Source organism: Antrostomus carolinensis, unplaced genomic scaffold (genome assembly GCF_000700745.2).
Source record: "Antrostomus carolinensis isolate BGI_N321 unplaced genomic scaffold, ASM70074v2 scaffold645, whole genome shotgun sequence".
In the NCBI taxonomy this organism is placed as follows: Eukaryota; Metazoa; Chordata; class Aves; order Caprimulgiformes; family Caprimulgidae; genus Antrostomus; species Antrostomus carolinensis.
Genome location: NW_010315513.1, coordinates 49,732 through 68,733, shown reverse-complemented (window position 1 = coordinate 68,733; position 19,002 = coordinate 49,732). Strand labels below are relative to the sequence as shown.

The window sequence follows — 19,002 nt, the reverse complement described above, 5'->3', positions numbered from 1 at the left end:
GGGAAAGGGAGGTGATAGGAGAGGGCAAAAAATCAAGAAAATACCACATGAGGATATTTCTAAAGGAGCGAGATCACTGATAATTTGCAGTTAGTTTCAATACTAAAATTAGGCAAATTTGAAGGCACATTATTATAAATGAGCATTAGATTTATTTCTTTCTTAGATTTCTTTATGGTATAAAACTATATATGTTTATAAAGATATACATATACAGTTTATATATATATATATATATATAGGTATAAAGCTTATTTAGGTTATCCTGTCAAGACTGCTGAAAAAATAAAAAAATATCTGACACCAGTAAAGAGTAAAGAGACTCTCTTCCTAGATTCAGATACTCAACTGCACAAATCCTGTTACAGATGCAACCAGACTGTAAATCAATCCTTTTTTCTTCTCCCCAAATGGCATTCAGCTGTCTCTGATATTACTGTATAATTTAGCAACTTTGAAATATAAGCAAGCAATTAAGACCATACTCATACATTTGTTCCCCTCTCTGGTGCGAGACTGACAAAAAAACTGGTATTTGTCTTTACAACATGAGGTTAGGATCAATTACAAATCATGGTTACTTTTGTCAATCTTCCTCACCCTGTTTATGAATAATAAAGGCAGAGGAAATGCTTTTGGTAATCGCAACAAATATCAAGCTTGATATTGATAAGCTTCATCTGAACAAGAAACAACCAACACCCACTAAAAACAAACACCCATCGGGATACAATGAACACATCTTATATAGCTGATATTCTTCACTCCGATTATTTTTATTTTTACCTATAACCCCAGAAACCACATATAGGCAGGGGAACAACCAATGGCCACTTAGCAGCTGTAACCAGTCACACTGAATACACTCGCATTTAATAATGCCATTTCAGAGCTGCGTGGCTTTGGTTCCTGATAATAACCAATTGCTGACAATATATTAGCTAGTAAGGTAGTAGTAGCAAAGCTGACAGAAACAGCAGGTATATGTAACAATTACATATATATATAAAATAATTACATATATATATATATACTTTTATATATATTAAAGAGGATCAATGGAAAACGAAATTGGTGTATTTGGTAAGTGATATTACAGTAAGCATATTTGCTTTTATTATCCTTTCTGGTAGCAAATAAAGCTTTAGTTATTGGACTGAGCTCTACTGGGAATTCAGGATAACCCTTTTCATATTTCAAGATATGAAAGAGGGACTCAAAGCCTTTGAGCCTGTTTCACAGTTGTACGGTGTATACACATCCTAATTCATTCTGCTTTTGCTGTGGTACAATAAATATGGACTAAATACTGAAAAATATGTATTAATATATGTTGCATGTTTCTCAAAATAGATCAAAGCTTTTTGCTCCTACAGGTTCTTTCTCTGTCTCCACCTAATATTCCTTACATATTAATTCTTCTTTACAATATAATTCCTTTAAACACAAATACCTTTTAACTATTAATTTCACTCACAAAAACCAAAATGAAACAGGTGCCACAGTCAAAGTGTTTCAAAGTATAACTGCGTAAGCAGCAATCACCATAACCCATACTATTTGTGCTGAGCAGCCTTAAATTCAAGTCATGGTGCACATAATCTGATCTGTGTACCTTCAGGAGGTTTCCAATTTCTTTGCCAAGTCAACTGTAAATACAGTCATAAAACAAGAAATGAAAACTAATAAGCACAATCAAAGCATCCTATAAATTTTGTTATGCCTTCCTGCAATTCACCGCGCACTGGCGAACATTAATCTATTACTAATTTAATTTAAGTTAGAGCAATTTATTTAAAGCGCACACCAACTTTAAACACAAATAGTCTATTGAATGCCTAATATGAGAACTGTTTAAGCCCCAATTTCATGAAGTTAAAATTCAGAAAGTTTGAGATCTAGTGTGGTTTAGTGTAATCAGTTTAACTTCTCACTAAGACTATATACAAGCAGAGGCCATAAAAAGGGAATAAATAAAGGGCATTTTTTAAAACAGGGATTGAGTCAAGAGATGAAACTAACTGAATTAAAACAGATTTTTGGCAATTTTAAATATACATGCAACCATAAGAAACACAAATGCTGACTTTCACTGAGGAAGATTAGGTAAATAATGCAAATTAAAATCAAAATTAAACAAAACAAACCAAAAAAAGTCTTTCAGCATTAAAGAGAAGAACACAGTTATGTTTACAGAAAATTAGCAATGAAGTGTACACAACCAGTGACAAGAAGTTCTCAGAGTTTGGCTTTGGTTTTACAAAACACTGTTTGAAATCAGTTTGCGATTTCAGATGCTGTTTATGTTCCTAAAACACAATTTTCAAAACGAGACTTACAAGCTGTTCATCTGTCTTTCACATGAAGCTATTTTAATATGGCAAGTTTGGAAAAAAGCTTTCACCAACTTGCAACACAAGCACTGTCATTTTTTTAAAACTTCATTAGGCAATCAGTACTGAGGTCATATTCATTTCATTCACTTTGAGTTTTTCACAGGATTGTAGTATCTCCAGCATCCTAGAACTCTTTCATTTCAAAAGATGACTATTTATGCATGCAAATTATTTTTATACATGCAAATATGTGTGCACACAGGAGGGCAGAGAGCTTATGTGCAGTGCAGTATGAGGAAATGGCTTGGAATTTATAACACAGCCACAAATTATTTTATGGTGTATACATATAATATAGAAGATATTTAGCTCCCATATCACAGTCCCATAAGCTTCTGTATGATTTCCTGAATCTGAGAGACAATTTTTGACATAAACCATGATACGCACTGTATGAATATCATGTTTTAATAGGGCAACCAGTTGCTTACATTAAAAAAAGCCTTAAGTCTGCTGAGTAAAAAAGCCACGTGGATATATGGTGACATATGATAGACAAAAGTGGGGAGATTTCTCGAGGGGTGAGGAAATTCCCCTCCTAGTCTTGGAGGGTTGGGTGCCCTTTGCACAGACCTGCTGGCAGGCTCATGGCTATTTCCTGCTCCCCTGAGATCCATGATTCATTTCTTTTGAGTACTTTTTCCTCTTTACAGAAAATTTGAATTCTTGGGCTGCAAGGGTTTGCGGCCTTACTACTCAGTTTTAATCTACAAATCATTTATTCTCTGGTGGACAACTAAGCCTTCTGAAAGCCACTCATGTAAACCACAGGCACCTCTTCGGATTCTCCTCACATTAAAACATGTAAAATTGTACAAGACAAAGAACATGAGGACACTTCTGTTTGAGTGAAGAAACAAACCAGTTTTCAGGAAGAATATCCAAGAGAGGTCTTCTCTTTTATTCAATGGACTTCTTTTCATCTTGCCCTGACATTTCATCCACAATACACAGCATATTTTTCAAGTACTTCTATATCTCCAAGATCTCCATAGAATTCCATGGACTGAGAAAATATTTACTGTATTACCCTGACAACAACACCAAGCGTTCTTGATTCACAGTATGTGACTGCATATAAAATATGCTTAAAAATTACCTCTATAAGATGTGAGAGAGCCCGAGAAGTTACATTTGATATCTGTGAAATCACCCAAAATAGGTCCTGAAGTAATATGTGAATTGTCTGCCTCTGGGCTTGAACCAGATGAAGGGCAGAAGTTAAATTTATATCAATTTTTACATCTGGAAAATACCCAAAAGCACCACCAAGTTTTTCAAATCAGAGCACAAGCCTGTTAGTGCCAACTTGTGGATTTCTTTCAGCAGAAGCCAAAATTTGTCAAAAAGAAATCATATTTGCCTCCTACAACAGAATAATGGAACTTACAGATATGGAAAACACACAGAGTATCTCATATATCTTGATTTAAATAAGGCTTTTAACATCACCTGGCATGACATTTTCAAAGCAAAATATGTTCCAGATGAGGCTACTACAAAAGCGGATTTGTAATAGGCTAGAAAATCACATGCAGAATAGTTCTGAGTGCTTCAGTGTCAGAAGGAAAGGTGATATTGAACTGGGGTGTGCAGGAGGGTATGCCGAGTTCCATACAATTCAATATATTTTTTTAACAATCCAAATGATGGAGCAAAGAAAATGCTCCTAAGGTTTAAACGAATGCAAAGTCAGGAGGGCTGAAAGCCCACCAAAGGGCACGTTTAGAATTTCAGTGTGTTGTCAAAGAAGAGAAACAGCCTGAATAAAAGCTAAGGTTCGACAGTCTACAAATTGAGCAAAAAAAGTCCAAGGTTTGATGAACAAGAAGTTGGAAATCCAGTTATAGCTGGGAATTTTTTTGATTAGCATCAGTCTAAGGGAGCTGAAATAGCTTGCAGGACTGGAATCAGCCTGAAGTAACTTCAAACAAATACCACTTGTGGTATAGGAATGCCAGATTTTTGGCACAATCTTGGCTGAAATGTGCCGACTCCAGAAAACTTTGATCAGAGTTTTTATGTTCTCCATCCTGCTGCAGGTCAGGGAAGACCCCAGCCTACCCTACCAAGAGTCCTGTCCACCTCATTCCACTGCTATCAGCCTTGAACTAGCTCATGGTCAAACTCTGGCAGAGAAATAGCAACGTAAAATGGCATTATTCATGCAGCAATGGTCCTGGACAGAATTCAGTTACACAATAACACCAATTTAGGTCAATAAATGATGTCTTCAAAATTATCTCAGAATTAGGATTCACATAAGGCAGTGGAGGAATTAATATCGTGCAAGTGAAGTGATATTATACTTTAATCAAATTTGGTTTGTAATGTCAAACTGTGCCACAAATATCTGACATTTATGTTTCTCATAAAGAGCTCAGCAGGGAAATACAGACCACAAAATGGCCATCATCTGGCATTACAATTATATACAAAGAGATAAATGGGGTTCATTTACACCTCTCAGGCTGACAGCCTTTCTGAATCATAAAACTAGTTGAGGGATCTCAGGAGTTTGTCTTGCAACCCCCTGTCCAGAGCTGAGCCACCTTTGACCAGGTTGCTCATGACCTTGTCTGGGTACGTCTTGAACATCCCCATCACCTTGCTGAGCAGTAAGATATTCTCTTAGGCTTCCATTCTTCAGGATGAACAAACGCTGGTACATCTCAGTACATCCTGGGCTCCAGCTCCCTAATTTTATCTTGGCAGGTCTCCACTGGGGCTCCAGTATGCCAATGTCTGTCTTGTGTTGGGAAGCTTAAAACTGTCCTAACGTGGTCTCACTAGTGCCAAGTATGGGGGAAACAATCACATCCCTCGACCTTCTGCTTACCTCAAGTCCTTTTCTGCAAAACCGCTCTCAGTAGGTGACCAGCCTCTGCCACTCCACAGAATCATTCTTGCTCCAATGCAGGGCTCCACACATGTCAGCGTTGAACTCTGAGGTTCTCACCAGCCCACTTCTCCAGCCCAGCAGGTCCCTCTCTCTGCCTGTCTATCTGCTGCTCCTCCTGATCTGGTATAGCCTGCAACCTGCTACAGACACTCTCCATCCTGTCACCCTAGTCACTGGTGAAGATATCAAGCCCTGAGTAATGCCACTTGTTTCCTGAGCTGTTGGTTAATCCTCACCCCACTCACCACGATACTGGGACACTGCTGGGCCAGTCAGCTCCCCACACCATCCTCCCATCCAGTCTGTATTTCCCCGGTTTAGGTCCAGGGATAATACTGGAAATGGTGTCAAAGGCCTCATTAGAGGCAAAGTAAACAATACTCACTTCTCTCCTCTCGACCACAGGGGCAACCATTTAATCTTAGAAGGCGACTGGGACAGCATTTACAATTTGCCCTTGGTAAATCCACACTAGATTTTCCCAGTCATCATTGTCTCTTTTAGGTACCTGTAACACGGCTTCCAGGGGGATCTGCTCCATAACCTTCCCTGAAATGGTTCCAGCTCCAGGTGAGCTTTGTCTTTTCTAGTTCCATCTCTGCACATCCAGGCAATATCCCTCACTTTCTGCCTTTGCTTCCAACTTCTATGTACTTTCTTTTTGTGTCTGAGCTCAGTTAGCTTCTTTATCTCTACTTGTATCCCCAACACACATACTCAAATTCCTGCACTTTGGAACAGACCGTTCTTGTGCTTTGAGAAGATTGTGTCCTTCAGGATCAAATGGTTTGCCTTTTGCCCATCAACACCATCTCCCATGGGAATCTGCCAAAATATCCCAGAACAAGTAAAAATCTCGTCTTGAAGCCCAAGGCTGTAATTATGCTATTTGTTTTGATCAGATCCCTTAGAAGCCTAAATTCAAGCATCTCATGATCACTGCCAAGGCTGCTGTGACCTTTGAATCTCTAATCAGTCCTTTTTTGTCCCAAAATAGCAGGTCCCACACACTACGTGTGTCAAGAAATCATCTTCAGCCTATTCCAGAAACCTGCTATATTACCTGTCACACCACAAAGCTGCCATTCCAACACACATCAGATGGTTAAAAACCCCACATAAATACCAGGGCTTGCAATCTCCAGTTGTGTAAAGAAGGCTTCATCTACTTCTTCCCCTTGATTAGTTGGTCTCCAGCAGACACACACGACAACGTTGTCCTTCCATCCTCTGATCATTGCCTTAAGCGCTCGGCTGGCTCATCACCCTCTTCAAGACAAAGTTACGTGCATTCAAGTCAACCCTCTTCCTTGCTTCCCCACCCCATCCTTCCCAAAGAGCCTGTATCCATCCCTTGGAGCTATCCCAAGATGTCTCTGCAATCCCAAAGGTCTCCCTGCTCTGCAACCACATGCAGATTTCTAATTCCTCCTCCTTGTTTCCCATGCTGGTGATATTAATTCACATACAGGATATCCTTGCTTGGATATAAACTATTTTTCATGAAAAATTTAAGTTTAAAGAAACAGATAGTTCCACCACAAAAAATCCTGACATGGGGTTCTACTGGATACCAGCAGCGCATTCAATTGATTCACTTCAAGATCTCTCTCCTATACAACTCACAAGGATGGTACAGAACAGCAAACACTAACTTTTGCAGCAAAGAAGGACAAAAATCACGCAGTATATGACACTTGGGAATTTGGAAGGTGATACAGTGCATCTCAAATAATGTTCTGAAATTGTTCTCTAAATAACACAGCATATTTGTTTACAGTCTACGATTTTTCTTTATACAGCATTCAATAATCACTCCTTTTTTTTTTTTTTTTGGCCCGAGTACTTGTCAAATGCCTGTCACACAGGGGTGACAGGGGACCATCTGCCTCCTTTTACTCACTACCACCTGTGCTTTTTACAGTCCCCAAATGGCAATTCTGAGGAATGCCAGATACACTGGAAAAGGCCCAGTTCCAGGTCCTGGCTGAATTTTTCAGTCTTGTCACTAGCGTTTAACCTCCACAAAGAAAACTCAAATGTACCCATTACCGAGGTTACAGACCACACAAAATAATGCTGGAAAAAATGATGACAAGAAATAGCTTTGTTCTAATTGACCACATTAGTATACCTGATCCATAATTGAGATGGTCGGAGGTTGATCCATCAGGATCTAATTCTAAGTAAAAAAGGCTGGTTTTGTGTAAAAAAAGGAGGGAGAATAGATTTTGAGGTTGTTGAGATAGTAATTCCCAAGACACAACTAAGGTTCTTCCTTCTCACTGGGATAAGTAGGAGTCCTTCGTGGTGGCATTTGAAGGAAATAAGAAAAGACCGTCTATCTCTTAATCAGTAAGACAGAGAGAGGAGCATCAAGACTGCCAAATGCTGGCAGAGGAACGTGGTAATTGAGGTACTTCCCTTTCTTTAGGTAGTTCTTAAATTCAGACCAGGCAGCAGAGCCACAACTCCACTGAAATTCCCAAAGGTACTTAGTCTCCAGGGGGAGGCCACTGTCAAGAAACAAGGACACAATTTCAAATTTCAAAGTATTTGAAAAGCAGATTGGATGCTTTTCAACTCTCTTGCAGAATTCTACACCTGAAGTTAAGTACAAGAGGTATTAGGAGATGATTATTTAACTCAGATCATTTACCCAAATCATACTCCCTCTCCTCCTTTCAACCTTCTCAATTACAAAGAGTTGTCCTACAATCTCTCAATGCCACAATTCTTCTATATATTCCAGAAAAAGCCAAAGTTGTGGACTCTGTAGAGCCAATCCATTTCCAAATGCAGTCGTCTTTTCTACATTTATTAACAGAGAATTACAGAATTGGAAAATAAAAAACCACTCCAATAAGCCTTCAAACGACCCTATTTTTTCAGCCAGTCAATTCTTCATTTTAATATTTTCCACAAATAACGTCCATATATATTCAAGCTTTTCAGAATTCACCCCAAATACAAGAGAGACCAACCCAAACGAAACTTATGTCTGATCAACAATCATATAAAGTTTATTCTAGCAGATGAGAGCCTGCATATATACTGGTTGGTGTGGCTATACCCAACGTACACTCACATACATTTACGAACGAAAACTGTCACTGCACAGAAGAAAAAGCAAATCACTAAACTACTGCTTCCTGCAAAGTCAGAAATCTATGTCCAAATACAGAAAACCTTTTGTGGTAGCAGATCATCGTACTGTAGACTTTACACCTATTGTATTTAAAAATTATATTATCATCTAAGACTGAAGAAAATAGGGTGTTTGACTTTCAGACCGCTCAAAAACCCTTACAGCACACCTCAATAAAGCTATGGATGGAACTGTTGTTCTAGGCAGCAAAACCCAACACACTGGACAATTTCCATACAAAGGGTTTAGACTGAAACAAGTTAACCATGGAATCATAGATTCGTTTTGGTTGGAAAAGACCTTTAAGATCACTGAGTCCAATCGTAAAATGTGCAGAATGCACAGAAGAGACAACTAAATTCTGATCTAATATGTAAAATACAAACAGTTTTATTGGTTTATTTCTACTTAACCTTTCTCCCGCAAAGAGAAGTGAGTGTTATCTCCCTCAAAGAGTAGTGAGTGTTACCTCCCTCAAAGTCTGAGTAACTCTACCTTTGCCAACAACTCCAAGTCATCTCTGATGGCAGCAAACTACCCCCTTCCTCATTGTTAACTATACCACAATCAATGCTGTAGTCCATTTATAGATGCCCACACAATACTCTTAGTCCATTTCTTCAACACTGGCCCATAAAGAATGCATGCAGCCTCTCTGAGAAACTCCATAAGGTTTCTACTTTCTAATTAAAATTTAATTTATTAAAGATAAATTTGATTTAATAACCAAAAGACCTAACTGGAAATAGTTTGTAAATAGCCAGATGTTTGCCAATTCCATTTAGGAAGGAGAAAACAGAACAGTAAGGGAAGGGACATGCTGCTATTGGGAAGAACTTCGATGAACACTTAACCAACATTTTTGCACTGAAATTACTTTTCAAATTGGCAAAGTAGGTACTTCTCATCATCAAGTATGAAATTTTTTTAAAAAAAGAAAGCTTTCTGAATTAATGATTGAAGTGTTCAGAATACTTTTTGCTCAAATTAGTGTTTTTAATTTTCACACCAATATATGTGTCGTGAAAGAACTACTATATATGACACCTTCACTCATTTTCCCTGAATATTGCTTCCTTCTTTGCTGTTCATCTATGGTGAAGAGGCATTAAAATATTTTTTTTCATGTATCACAACTGTCTAAGACACAGCACATTCATTTCTAGTTGCTCTACTTGTTAGGCCACTACTCAACAACAACAACTACAAAAATAAAATGCACTTTCAGTGATGTACCATGTGATTATCTCTACTGTTGGAAAACAACAACTAAAGAGCATCAGCGTTACACAGGGAGCACATTGTTAAAAACAGAACGATACGACTTCTGGGTGTATCTTTACACCCGAACGAGACTCCATCAACATTGCATCCATAATCCTTTGGCAGCATGCAAAAGAAAAAGGACAGCATTATAAGGCAAAGTCCTTTAGAATAACAGGACAGGTTGCCAGAGTAGAACAGGAAGGAGAAACCACGGGACAAACAGCAGGGGAGGAAAAGGAAGAAGAGTGAGACCACAGGAACTGAAATAATAACAGTAATAGTAATTTATAAACCACTACTGGGAACTGAGTGAAAGTATAAACTTGGGCAGGACTTCAAAACCCACATACATTAATTATTCAGTATTTTTCAAATGTGGAAAATATGGAATAATGCTTCCGCTTGAAAGATTTGGAAACTACTCAGGTGATTCATGCATCTAGCACAAATGAAATTACTTTTAATAATTTTTCTGGTGACCTGATGACAGTAGGCCATGGCTGGATCCAGATGCCTAACACTACTCAGAGGCTGCAATCCCCCAGCTCTCTAGGATTAAAGCTGCTGAATCCAGAAGAGGGCACCTTTTATTCCCCAAATTATTCTGGAAAGCACAAGCATCTCTTCAGCCAGCAATGAAACATACCAATACCAAAGGAGAATTCAGAAGTTACAAAGGCACAACTACTCTACAAAACAGTCAGAATGGATAATCTCTCTCTATGGTACGCTGGTAACAGTTTACTCTCTGTACGTTGAACACCAAAACCAGCTCTAGCAGATTCATGTCTGTCCAAATTGCAAGTGTGAGGTTACATCATGCCTCTGACAATACGTAAGACTGGCTCTCCTAAATCCTTTCCATCCAAATAAAAAAGAAATTAGAATTTTGAAACAACACCCCAAAAGACAGGCAACACAAAAGCCCCCAGAAGTACAGAATTAATATTTCCTTGTCTGACTTGTCTCTCCTCTCACCCCTCTTACTATTGGCTTTCTTCCTTGGGTTCTTAGAAATTATTTTTAAGAACTGTGTGTCCTGAAAGAGCAAAACAAGCTGATACCTTAGCAATTATATTTGTACTACCTTTTTTTTGTGGAAGATATTAGGTCTTTAATCGTAACAGCAATTATTATCTTTTAACATTCAAAATACATGATGCAGGACATTGCCAGAAGGTGAGCACTGTTAGTAATTCCACTGACTGGAGCACAATAACAAATACTTATCTTAAACTGCAGCTGTAACTCCATAAAAAAAAAAAAAAGTGCAGTTGCAGTTTGCAGAAATGACAAAGCTTGCTACTTTTTAAACTAATAGTAGAAAAAAAGCTTCTGACACTGGAATGAGTTCAACGTAAAATACTTCATTTGCAGTGTGCTCCATAAATGCTTCTTTTTCAGTTTTGTCATTTCAGTGATTGTTTTCATTTCAGCTGTCCTGTTATTTTTATTGAATCTCAGCATGCAACAATATTTCAGATTTCCGGCTATGGTTTATTATTGAACTAAGTATTTTCTGCATATTTTCCAAAATACAAGGTGAATCCTATAGAACTCCTTCATTTCTGCTAAGAAAGTGTACAGAAGATGACGCTGAACCACTGATAGGATTTAAAAAAAAAAAAAACAGCCTACTCTGAGTTATAGATAGAACACATCATGTGGAAAAGGTCCCTCAAAATTGTTCCTCCCCATCTTTTGGCACCGTACTGTCAGGGTTTATCTTACCAAGGTCAAGTATTATCAGCTGGGCTCCAGCCTGTGCATTTCCAACATCATTTTCTGCAATGCACTGATAGAATCCTTCATCTGACTTCACCAGACCCAAAACTTGCAGATTATGTTCTTTCTGAAGAGTAAAGGAAAAACATAACACTTAAAAATGAGTTGCAACTGCAAAAACAATGGTGTTACTATGGCACATTATGATGACAGGATAAACTTCTGAAGAATAACATGGAAAATTGTATTTGGAGTTCCTGTCTGATTTAATCTGTTTTGCATTGAATCCTCAAATTACACGGTACCGAAAAGCAGCAGAAGCTCCCACTAACGGCTATCATTTTCTAGCATCACATATCACTGGCAAGTCATAACATTTCCACAGCCATTTTTATGGTATTTTAAGCACTGAATATAACTGCATAGCTCACAGTCCTACCACCTCAGGTATACCCAATTATACAACCATTAAGTTCTCAGCCGTGTCTTAATAATGATTTCCATTACATCTAAAATTTCTCAGTACAAGTACTGGTGCTCCAAAACTCATGATCCACAACTCAGCTATATTTATATTTCAACTCCTGCTGGAAATCGTCATTTTAATTGATCACTGATGGCTGCAGAAAACACAGTCAGTGTTCACAGCGAGCTTGCACTTTAACAGGTCCAACCAACAAGGTGTGTTTTTGTCACTGGGTGTGTGCATGTCTGTCTCTCATGGAAAATCAAAGCTATTAAAAAATAGATTTTTTACAATATAAGCAACATGCCTTAGCGTTTCAGTAAAACAATTAATTTACAGAGTATTAAAGGTTTCAAAAAAACATCTCTCTTCCAGAGCCAAACATCAATTATTATGGAAATAGGAAGCTGGTCCTCTAAAAGAACCCAGCTTCCATGTGTATGTGTTAGAGGACTAACAGACAGGTCAAGAGGACTAACAGACAAGTCAACAGCTTAAAAATCTGAAAAAGGGTCAATATACTTACAACAATTTTGAAGTAGTCACTTGGGATCACCATGTCTCCATTCTTGACCCATTTCACAGTTGGAGTGGGTTTGCCAGTCACCTCACACTCAAACACAATGTCCATAGATTCATGAGCATAAATATTTGCAGGTTGCTTCAGAAATTCAGGAGGAACTTCAAAGAAAATGGAAAGACAAAAGATGGTGTTAGTAGCTACAAAAACACATCAGTTGTGCTCGTACGCAAACATACAGTAAGACTCAACACATAGAAGATGGCTTCAAGGATGCTAGCACAAACAGTAGGAACACTGGCAGAAACTTTCAGATCAGGGTTTGATAGAAGCTGATACAAGCTCTGTGTTATTTCAAAAAGAACATCTGGGCCAGTTAAACAGCCAGCCATTTTAACTTGAAATGACCTCTTGAGAAAACAAGAAAGAAGAAATCAAACTCAGATGTATAAAGTTAAAAAGTATTTTAAAACCAAGAGACATAGATGTCATTTGGAAAGAAATACTTCTGTGATTGAAGAACATGTTGCAGTCTCTTATCTGCCGCAGGCATGGTGCTGCACGCCAAAGAGACCACAGCAGGCAGTGCACACGACGAGGATTTCAGTCATCATTCACACTCTTCCTTCAATGACTCAGAGTTCATCTGAGCAAATCATTTAGCACTTAGTTTAATGCTCCTTTCACAAATAAAGAATCTTGCCGGATAAGCTCCCAGCAAGACAATCCAAGTTATATAAAAGCCTTCTCCCCCTCCTGCAGTAAAGCTCATTAATTTGTACAATGGAAAGATTTTAAGTCAGATTTGAAATTTAAAAAAATCAGGCCATGATGAAGACAGCTGTCTACAACTTTTTCAGTCTACATGTGCACGGTAAGTCCAGCCGGAGCTCGGTAAAACACGGACCAGCGGTAGTGCAGCCAGGCTACCTTACGTAAGGGTGGATCATGATCAGCAACAATTTATTTATTCAGATAAAATCCTTCAGTTGATACACCAGAGATTCTTCATGGAGTAGGTAACCAAAAGCTAAAATTACATTAAAAAAGGCTTTTAAAAATTAATGGACACAAAACTAAGATGAAACTTTCCTAGGGTATCATTGCCTTGTGTTTCCGTGCAGAGATTCAGCTTATTAAATAGACAGTGCTGCACTGATCCAAACATTTTCTTCTCTGATTTGTGTAAGTCCAAGAAACATTACGTACAGGACTACATAAGTACCTTTGTATCATATTGACAATGTATTACAGATATGTATGGCCAAAGACATGCATTTCATAACACAGTAAAATAGAAAGGTTCTTCATTAAGACATGTACCAAAGGTGTTCTCTCTGGATCTTGGCTGCCTTTTTAAATGCCCTTATGTACTCAAAGTAAGATTAATTAAAGTTACTTAAAATTCATAAAAACTCAGAAATACAGAATTTTTTGGTAATACAAGTCTCAAAGTATCCAATGCACAGACACATTAATAATCTTCTGGGAATGAATGTGCTACTAAGACGCACCCAGCTGTGTACAAGGACTCTCCGCTGCTTTAGCTTTGGGGCAGAAAGAAGAGCTCTTTGTAGGCATATACAATTTGAGTATCATCTCTTACAAAGAACATTCACCTATTTATTTGTTTTTATTACACTCACCGACATAAGGGTGATTTGCTTACTTAGGTTGGCAGGTTTGATTGTTCAAATTCCAGGAAAGTCAAAAGTGGCCTTCTGTCCTTTAATATTTATCAAAGAAAGTCAATATGGAAGGGCTGCAGAGTTTAGTCAAACATTTTACACGCTTCCCCTTTCAATGGGATTTATTTCATGCTGGGGAATAAGGAATACTAGATCACTTTTTATTTCTTCCTATGAGATGACTGTAGAGGTTTATAGGGGGATTTAATGTTTTTAAAAACAGGTAACTGGAGACAAGCAGCTCTCCAAAAATCCCTCAAGTGTCAGATTATAAATTAGAGAATATTAACATATGGAAATATTTATTTATAGAGTAAGATGGCTCAACTCTCAGACAAACATTTTTTACCCTACACCAGAAACTACATAAAGATGTACATATACATTCACTGCTTGAAATCTCTCACATAGGAGCAAAAATCTGGATGGGGCTGAGTCCAGTTGCCTGAGTTCAAACATCTATTTCATATCTTCTTTCCATAAATCTACAAAACCATCACAAACCACCTTAAAATGACTTAGCTATTTCTGTATTTACTTTCTGTATCAGATGGCTGCTATAACTGTATAGAATTCTGACATTTGAAAACCGTCTTCTGAATTTATTTGTGGTCAAATTGCGATTACTTACTCTTTATGAAAACAGTGCCTTTTATTTTCTATTTTTATTCCTCCCTGGCATTTATCCTTGGCCTTTTTATTTATTATGATCTGCACTGTTTCTCCACTCCCTTCCTACATCCCAGCTTCTATTTTGGCAGGCTCAACAAGTCATGTTTGCTTAGTTCTGGTATGACAAGTCCCCCACACCCTCCTCGCAGACCCTCTCTATTTGCTCTAGTTGGAATTAATCTGCGTAGCCTGAAAAGTTTCAATTATTCGCATGCAATTTCAGATGCGACTCAGCACCGACTTGAAAAATGGCATAGATGCAGTGTTATCACTACAGCTAATATCTTGCCCAATTCATTCTACTACTGTATTTGCCCTTTCCTAGATGCATCATACCGATGTCAGCCTGTGATAGATCATTGCCCTCTCATCGTTAGCCATTTTTAACTAATGAGTAATTTTGTTCCAGTCTGACTGATACTTTATGTTCTCATTTCCTTTCAATCTCTTTCTCCGTATGTATACAGACACACGCACACAAACATATCGATCCCTGAAGTGCTTACATAGTTGAAAGAAAGGAAACATCAAAACTGGAAATATGAAAAGTTAGTTTTTCTGTGAATTTACAAAGCTCCTATTTTCGTAAGATTCTTTAGAGGCTAACATTTAATTCCTTGGCTATATATTAAACTTATTACAGGAATCCTAATAAACAAGCCAGTAGCATTCACTGTCAAAAGCACAAAATTTGTGTAAAAAGAAACTGATGACCTCAGAATACATGCAAATTGCTGTAGTGAGTAGCTACACTGTAAAACTCAAGGATGAGAAACGAGATATAGAAGTTCAATAAAATCACAAGTGGCTCAACACAAAAAATAGCTGCTCCAGGTTCAAGACTGCCTTTGCCAAAGTTAGTTACTCTACGAAAAGAAGTATTACAATACAATTTTCCTTTAATTAAACCACATTTTTATCCAATTTTCCATTTACTTCTATGTGTTTAGTGGTTACCTCTTTCAAAAGCATACTTAGATACCCTTTTATTTTGGAAACGATGAGCATCACAGAGGAGACACAGCAGACCTGCCCTCAATAAAAGAAGCATTAGAAAGGGCAAGTCCCTACTCCTCAGTGTGCACACGGTGTACACAGACTGTATGATGTGAGGATCCTACCCCAAATTCTTGGAGACAGATGTCTCTAGCGGTATTCCCATACTTTCCTCTTTGAATGTGTTGCCAGCAGTTCAGACATCCCTCAACATCCACCTACTGGGTAAGAGATTTCCATGACACCTAGCAGAAAACAGGTTGTTTTTGAAAAGCAAACCCAAAATTGAACCAGAGAACAACAAAATAGTAGTTTGGGAATGGCCATCACTAATCAGAAAGGCTGAGAGATAAGTATGGGATGAGGAGGAGGAAGGAGCACCATAACGGAACTGATGGGCCATCCCATCTGAAACAAAATTAGTGCAAAGTAAGATTCTGGGATTATTTCTGTTTTCTCCACCACCTTTAACTTGTAATGAAGACATCTGGAAAGCACTCAAGTATCTTCAGCAACTCATATTGCTTTAACTGGAGGCATCATCCACAAGCGGGCACTAATATTGAATCGTAAGAGTCAGTATTTTTCTGCCACAAAAATGAAAGTTGAACTAGATATCCTACTACCTGCTCTCAAATAGTTTTAATTTAGGAGATTAAAAATTTGAAACACATTATTTTTCAAAGTGACTTTGCTTTTTGGCTTTCAGAATAACTGCCAAGCTGCTTACAAAGGGATAAGAGTATAAGTGCTCACTTTATTATCATTTACTTTCCAGTTAATGAATTAAAAAATGCTTTAAAAATACAGTTTTATAGTTTAACTATGTCAATGTTTAGCATTCACACAGATTAATACAATGCAAGTACAGATGTGTGTGGTAGAGAAGTTAAATTGATAACCAGAGAGCAAATGAGCCAATTACCATATAAAATAAGATTTGTAATGGAAGATTATGTGTTCTGTTACCAAACAGACAATTAAACTTCAAAGAAGACTTGGCAGCTCAGCCCACTCTTCCATCCCTCTTAATGTCAGCACACAAATAACAACTATTTAAATAGCAAGATGCTGGCACAGAACTTCACATGTTCTGTGGCACCCTTAGAGAGTCCCTATCCAAGAGAATCTTCCACCCTTTTGTAGATTTAAAAGACAAAATATTTTGATCACAATAGTGATCAAAGAAAGAAAAGAAAAAAAACATCAACCAACAATCTACATCAGTAGTTGATTCAAACTTCTAAGGTAAATCTCATTAATAGTGAAATATTTGAAAAATAATAGGCTTTTTTTAAGTCAACAACTGCACAACGACGGGAAGAGGTGAGGAACGACACTTAATGGAGAAGGAACAAACGGTACCCAATTTGAAGTGGAAATGGGAATGGAAGCTGGGCATGGATCCCATTCCACCAATACAGGTGACCGGAAGAAATTTAAACCAACTGCCCTAACTCTCTGCTCCTCCATCTCTTCAGGGATAAGAATGGTTTTTTAAATGTTCAAAGATTAGAAACCTTCGAGTAGCTATGTGGAGAGTATTAAAGCAGCATAATTTATTCTGAATTTTACAGAACGATTGTTTCTCCAAATGTCTTTTCAGTGGTCAGTAGCTCTTGCCTGTTCTCCCTCATTAAGACAGAAATTTTGTGGCCTTCAGAGGCATAGTCGAAAGAATCTATTTTCAATTCAGCCATCTGTACTGCTTCAAGTGAGAGAGAAATTAATTACATTCAGTCCTCCTCTCCATCTCTTGGAGAGCTCTCCTTGCAGTCTTACAGCTGACCTAAGAACAAAGGTTTCCGGTTTCACAATCCCATTTCCAACCTGAAACATCAAGCTATAACTACACAAGAAAAGGAAAAACTCAAGTTCTGCACAGTTAATTAATCAAAACTTTCAGCTTTCTTAGTTACAAGCACAATGATCCATCTCCTACAATAACCAAATCAAATTGCTTCTATTCTAGAGAATATCTCATTTTTATGCATGTTAACCTTTCCTAAAAGTCAAATCTCTTCCACGATGCTCTCCGGGAGGAGGAAGAAAATGGTGGCAGAACAGTGATGCCTGCTAATCAGACTTGAGCAACCACCATAATAAGAAAAAAATCTAAAAGTTTAAAATATTTTTTTTAAAAGGCATCTAAAAATGAACTAAGCATTATACGACTTGTACTCCCCAAAGGACAGGCAGCTGCACCATTATCTCACAGCACAGGAAAGTTAAAACTCACTAGCACCACTAACCAAAGGAGCTTTTCAACAAGCTAAACATGTCTCTGGTAAGTCTGTGTGGTACAAAGCATAAGCTTTAAGTCAGGAGAACTTCTTCCACCTGCGCTTGCTGTCCTAGCAATATGCAACCTGAAGCAAAACCCAAGATCTTGCCCAGTGTTGCAGTATTACAAACTGACAAGACACTCAAACCAGGATTAAATTTCCTAAGTACGATGTATGTGCTTTGTCCCCTGCTGTTTTCTATAGCATGAACAAAGAACATGTACTAACCTCACTGTAGGACTATTCCCTTTGTACACCGAAGCAGCGTTACAACTTCTTCAACTCTCTAAGGCAGCCAACAACTGAATTTCCACATAGAAATCCTCAAGGACAAGACTGAAGTAGCCATTTCTGCTTCCTAAGCCACCTACAAATGCCCTCAATCCTCAAAAATTAGGTATGTGTTTTCCAAAGTCACACAATTAAATCATAATTCTTGTCAATGTGTCTTTGTAGAATCTTCATCCTCTTTCTTCCATACATTTGTCCATGACTGACGCTTACCAGTCAAACACAAAAGCAATTTCTAAATCCAAAAAGCCCTCGTATACTCCAAACAGCAGATAGAGAAACTAAGCAGACCAGATAATTCTTCTTAGTGTGTATCTCTGATCAATGCCGGCTCAAGCATTCATAGTCAAATGATTTCCATTTTCTAACTGTATTTCTGGTGTAGAACTCCAATTTATATTTCAGTACAATCAGGATTACCAATAGTCTTTAACGTGGGTATTTAACTATAAAAACCTTTTTATATCAGCATAAAATGGTAAGCTCCGAGGAATTCTTTCTCCTCTAGGGAGAACATGATATCCCATTAGGGCACGTTACAAATCCTATCAGAATCCTTATAAAGTTAAACTCAATTTTAACAACGGAAAGTTCATTGCTAAGAAGGATATAACTCTGCAATATGATGATCACCCTGATAATCTTTT

General features: G+C 37.8%; 1 protein-coding gene across 1 annotated transcript in view; it reads right to left on the bottom strand.

The window, feature by feature from the left end:
* Positions 1-19,002, bottom strand: part of NEO1 (neogenin 1) — a 127,990-nt gene that overhangs the window by 63,944 nt on the left and 45,044 nt on the right. Inside the window, exons 5-6 of the mRNA XM_010167961.1 lie at positions 12,430-12,584; positions 11,444-11,564 (exon numbers count right to left, since the gene is read on the bottom strand). Coding sequence (XP_010166263.1) covers positions 11,444-11,564; positions 12,430-12,584 — 276 coding nt within the window. The remainder of the gene's footprint in view (positions 1-11,443; positions 11,565-12,429; positions 12,585-19,002) is intronic.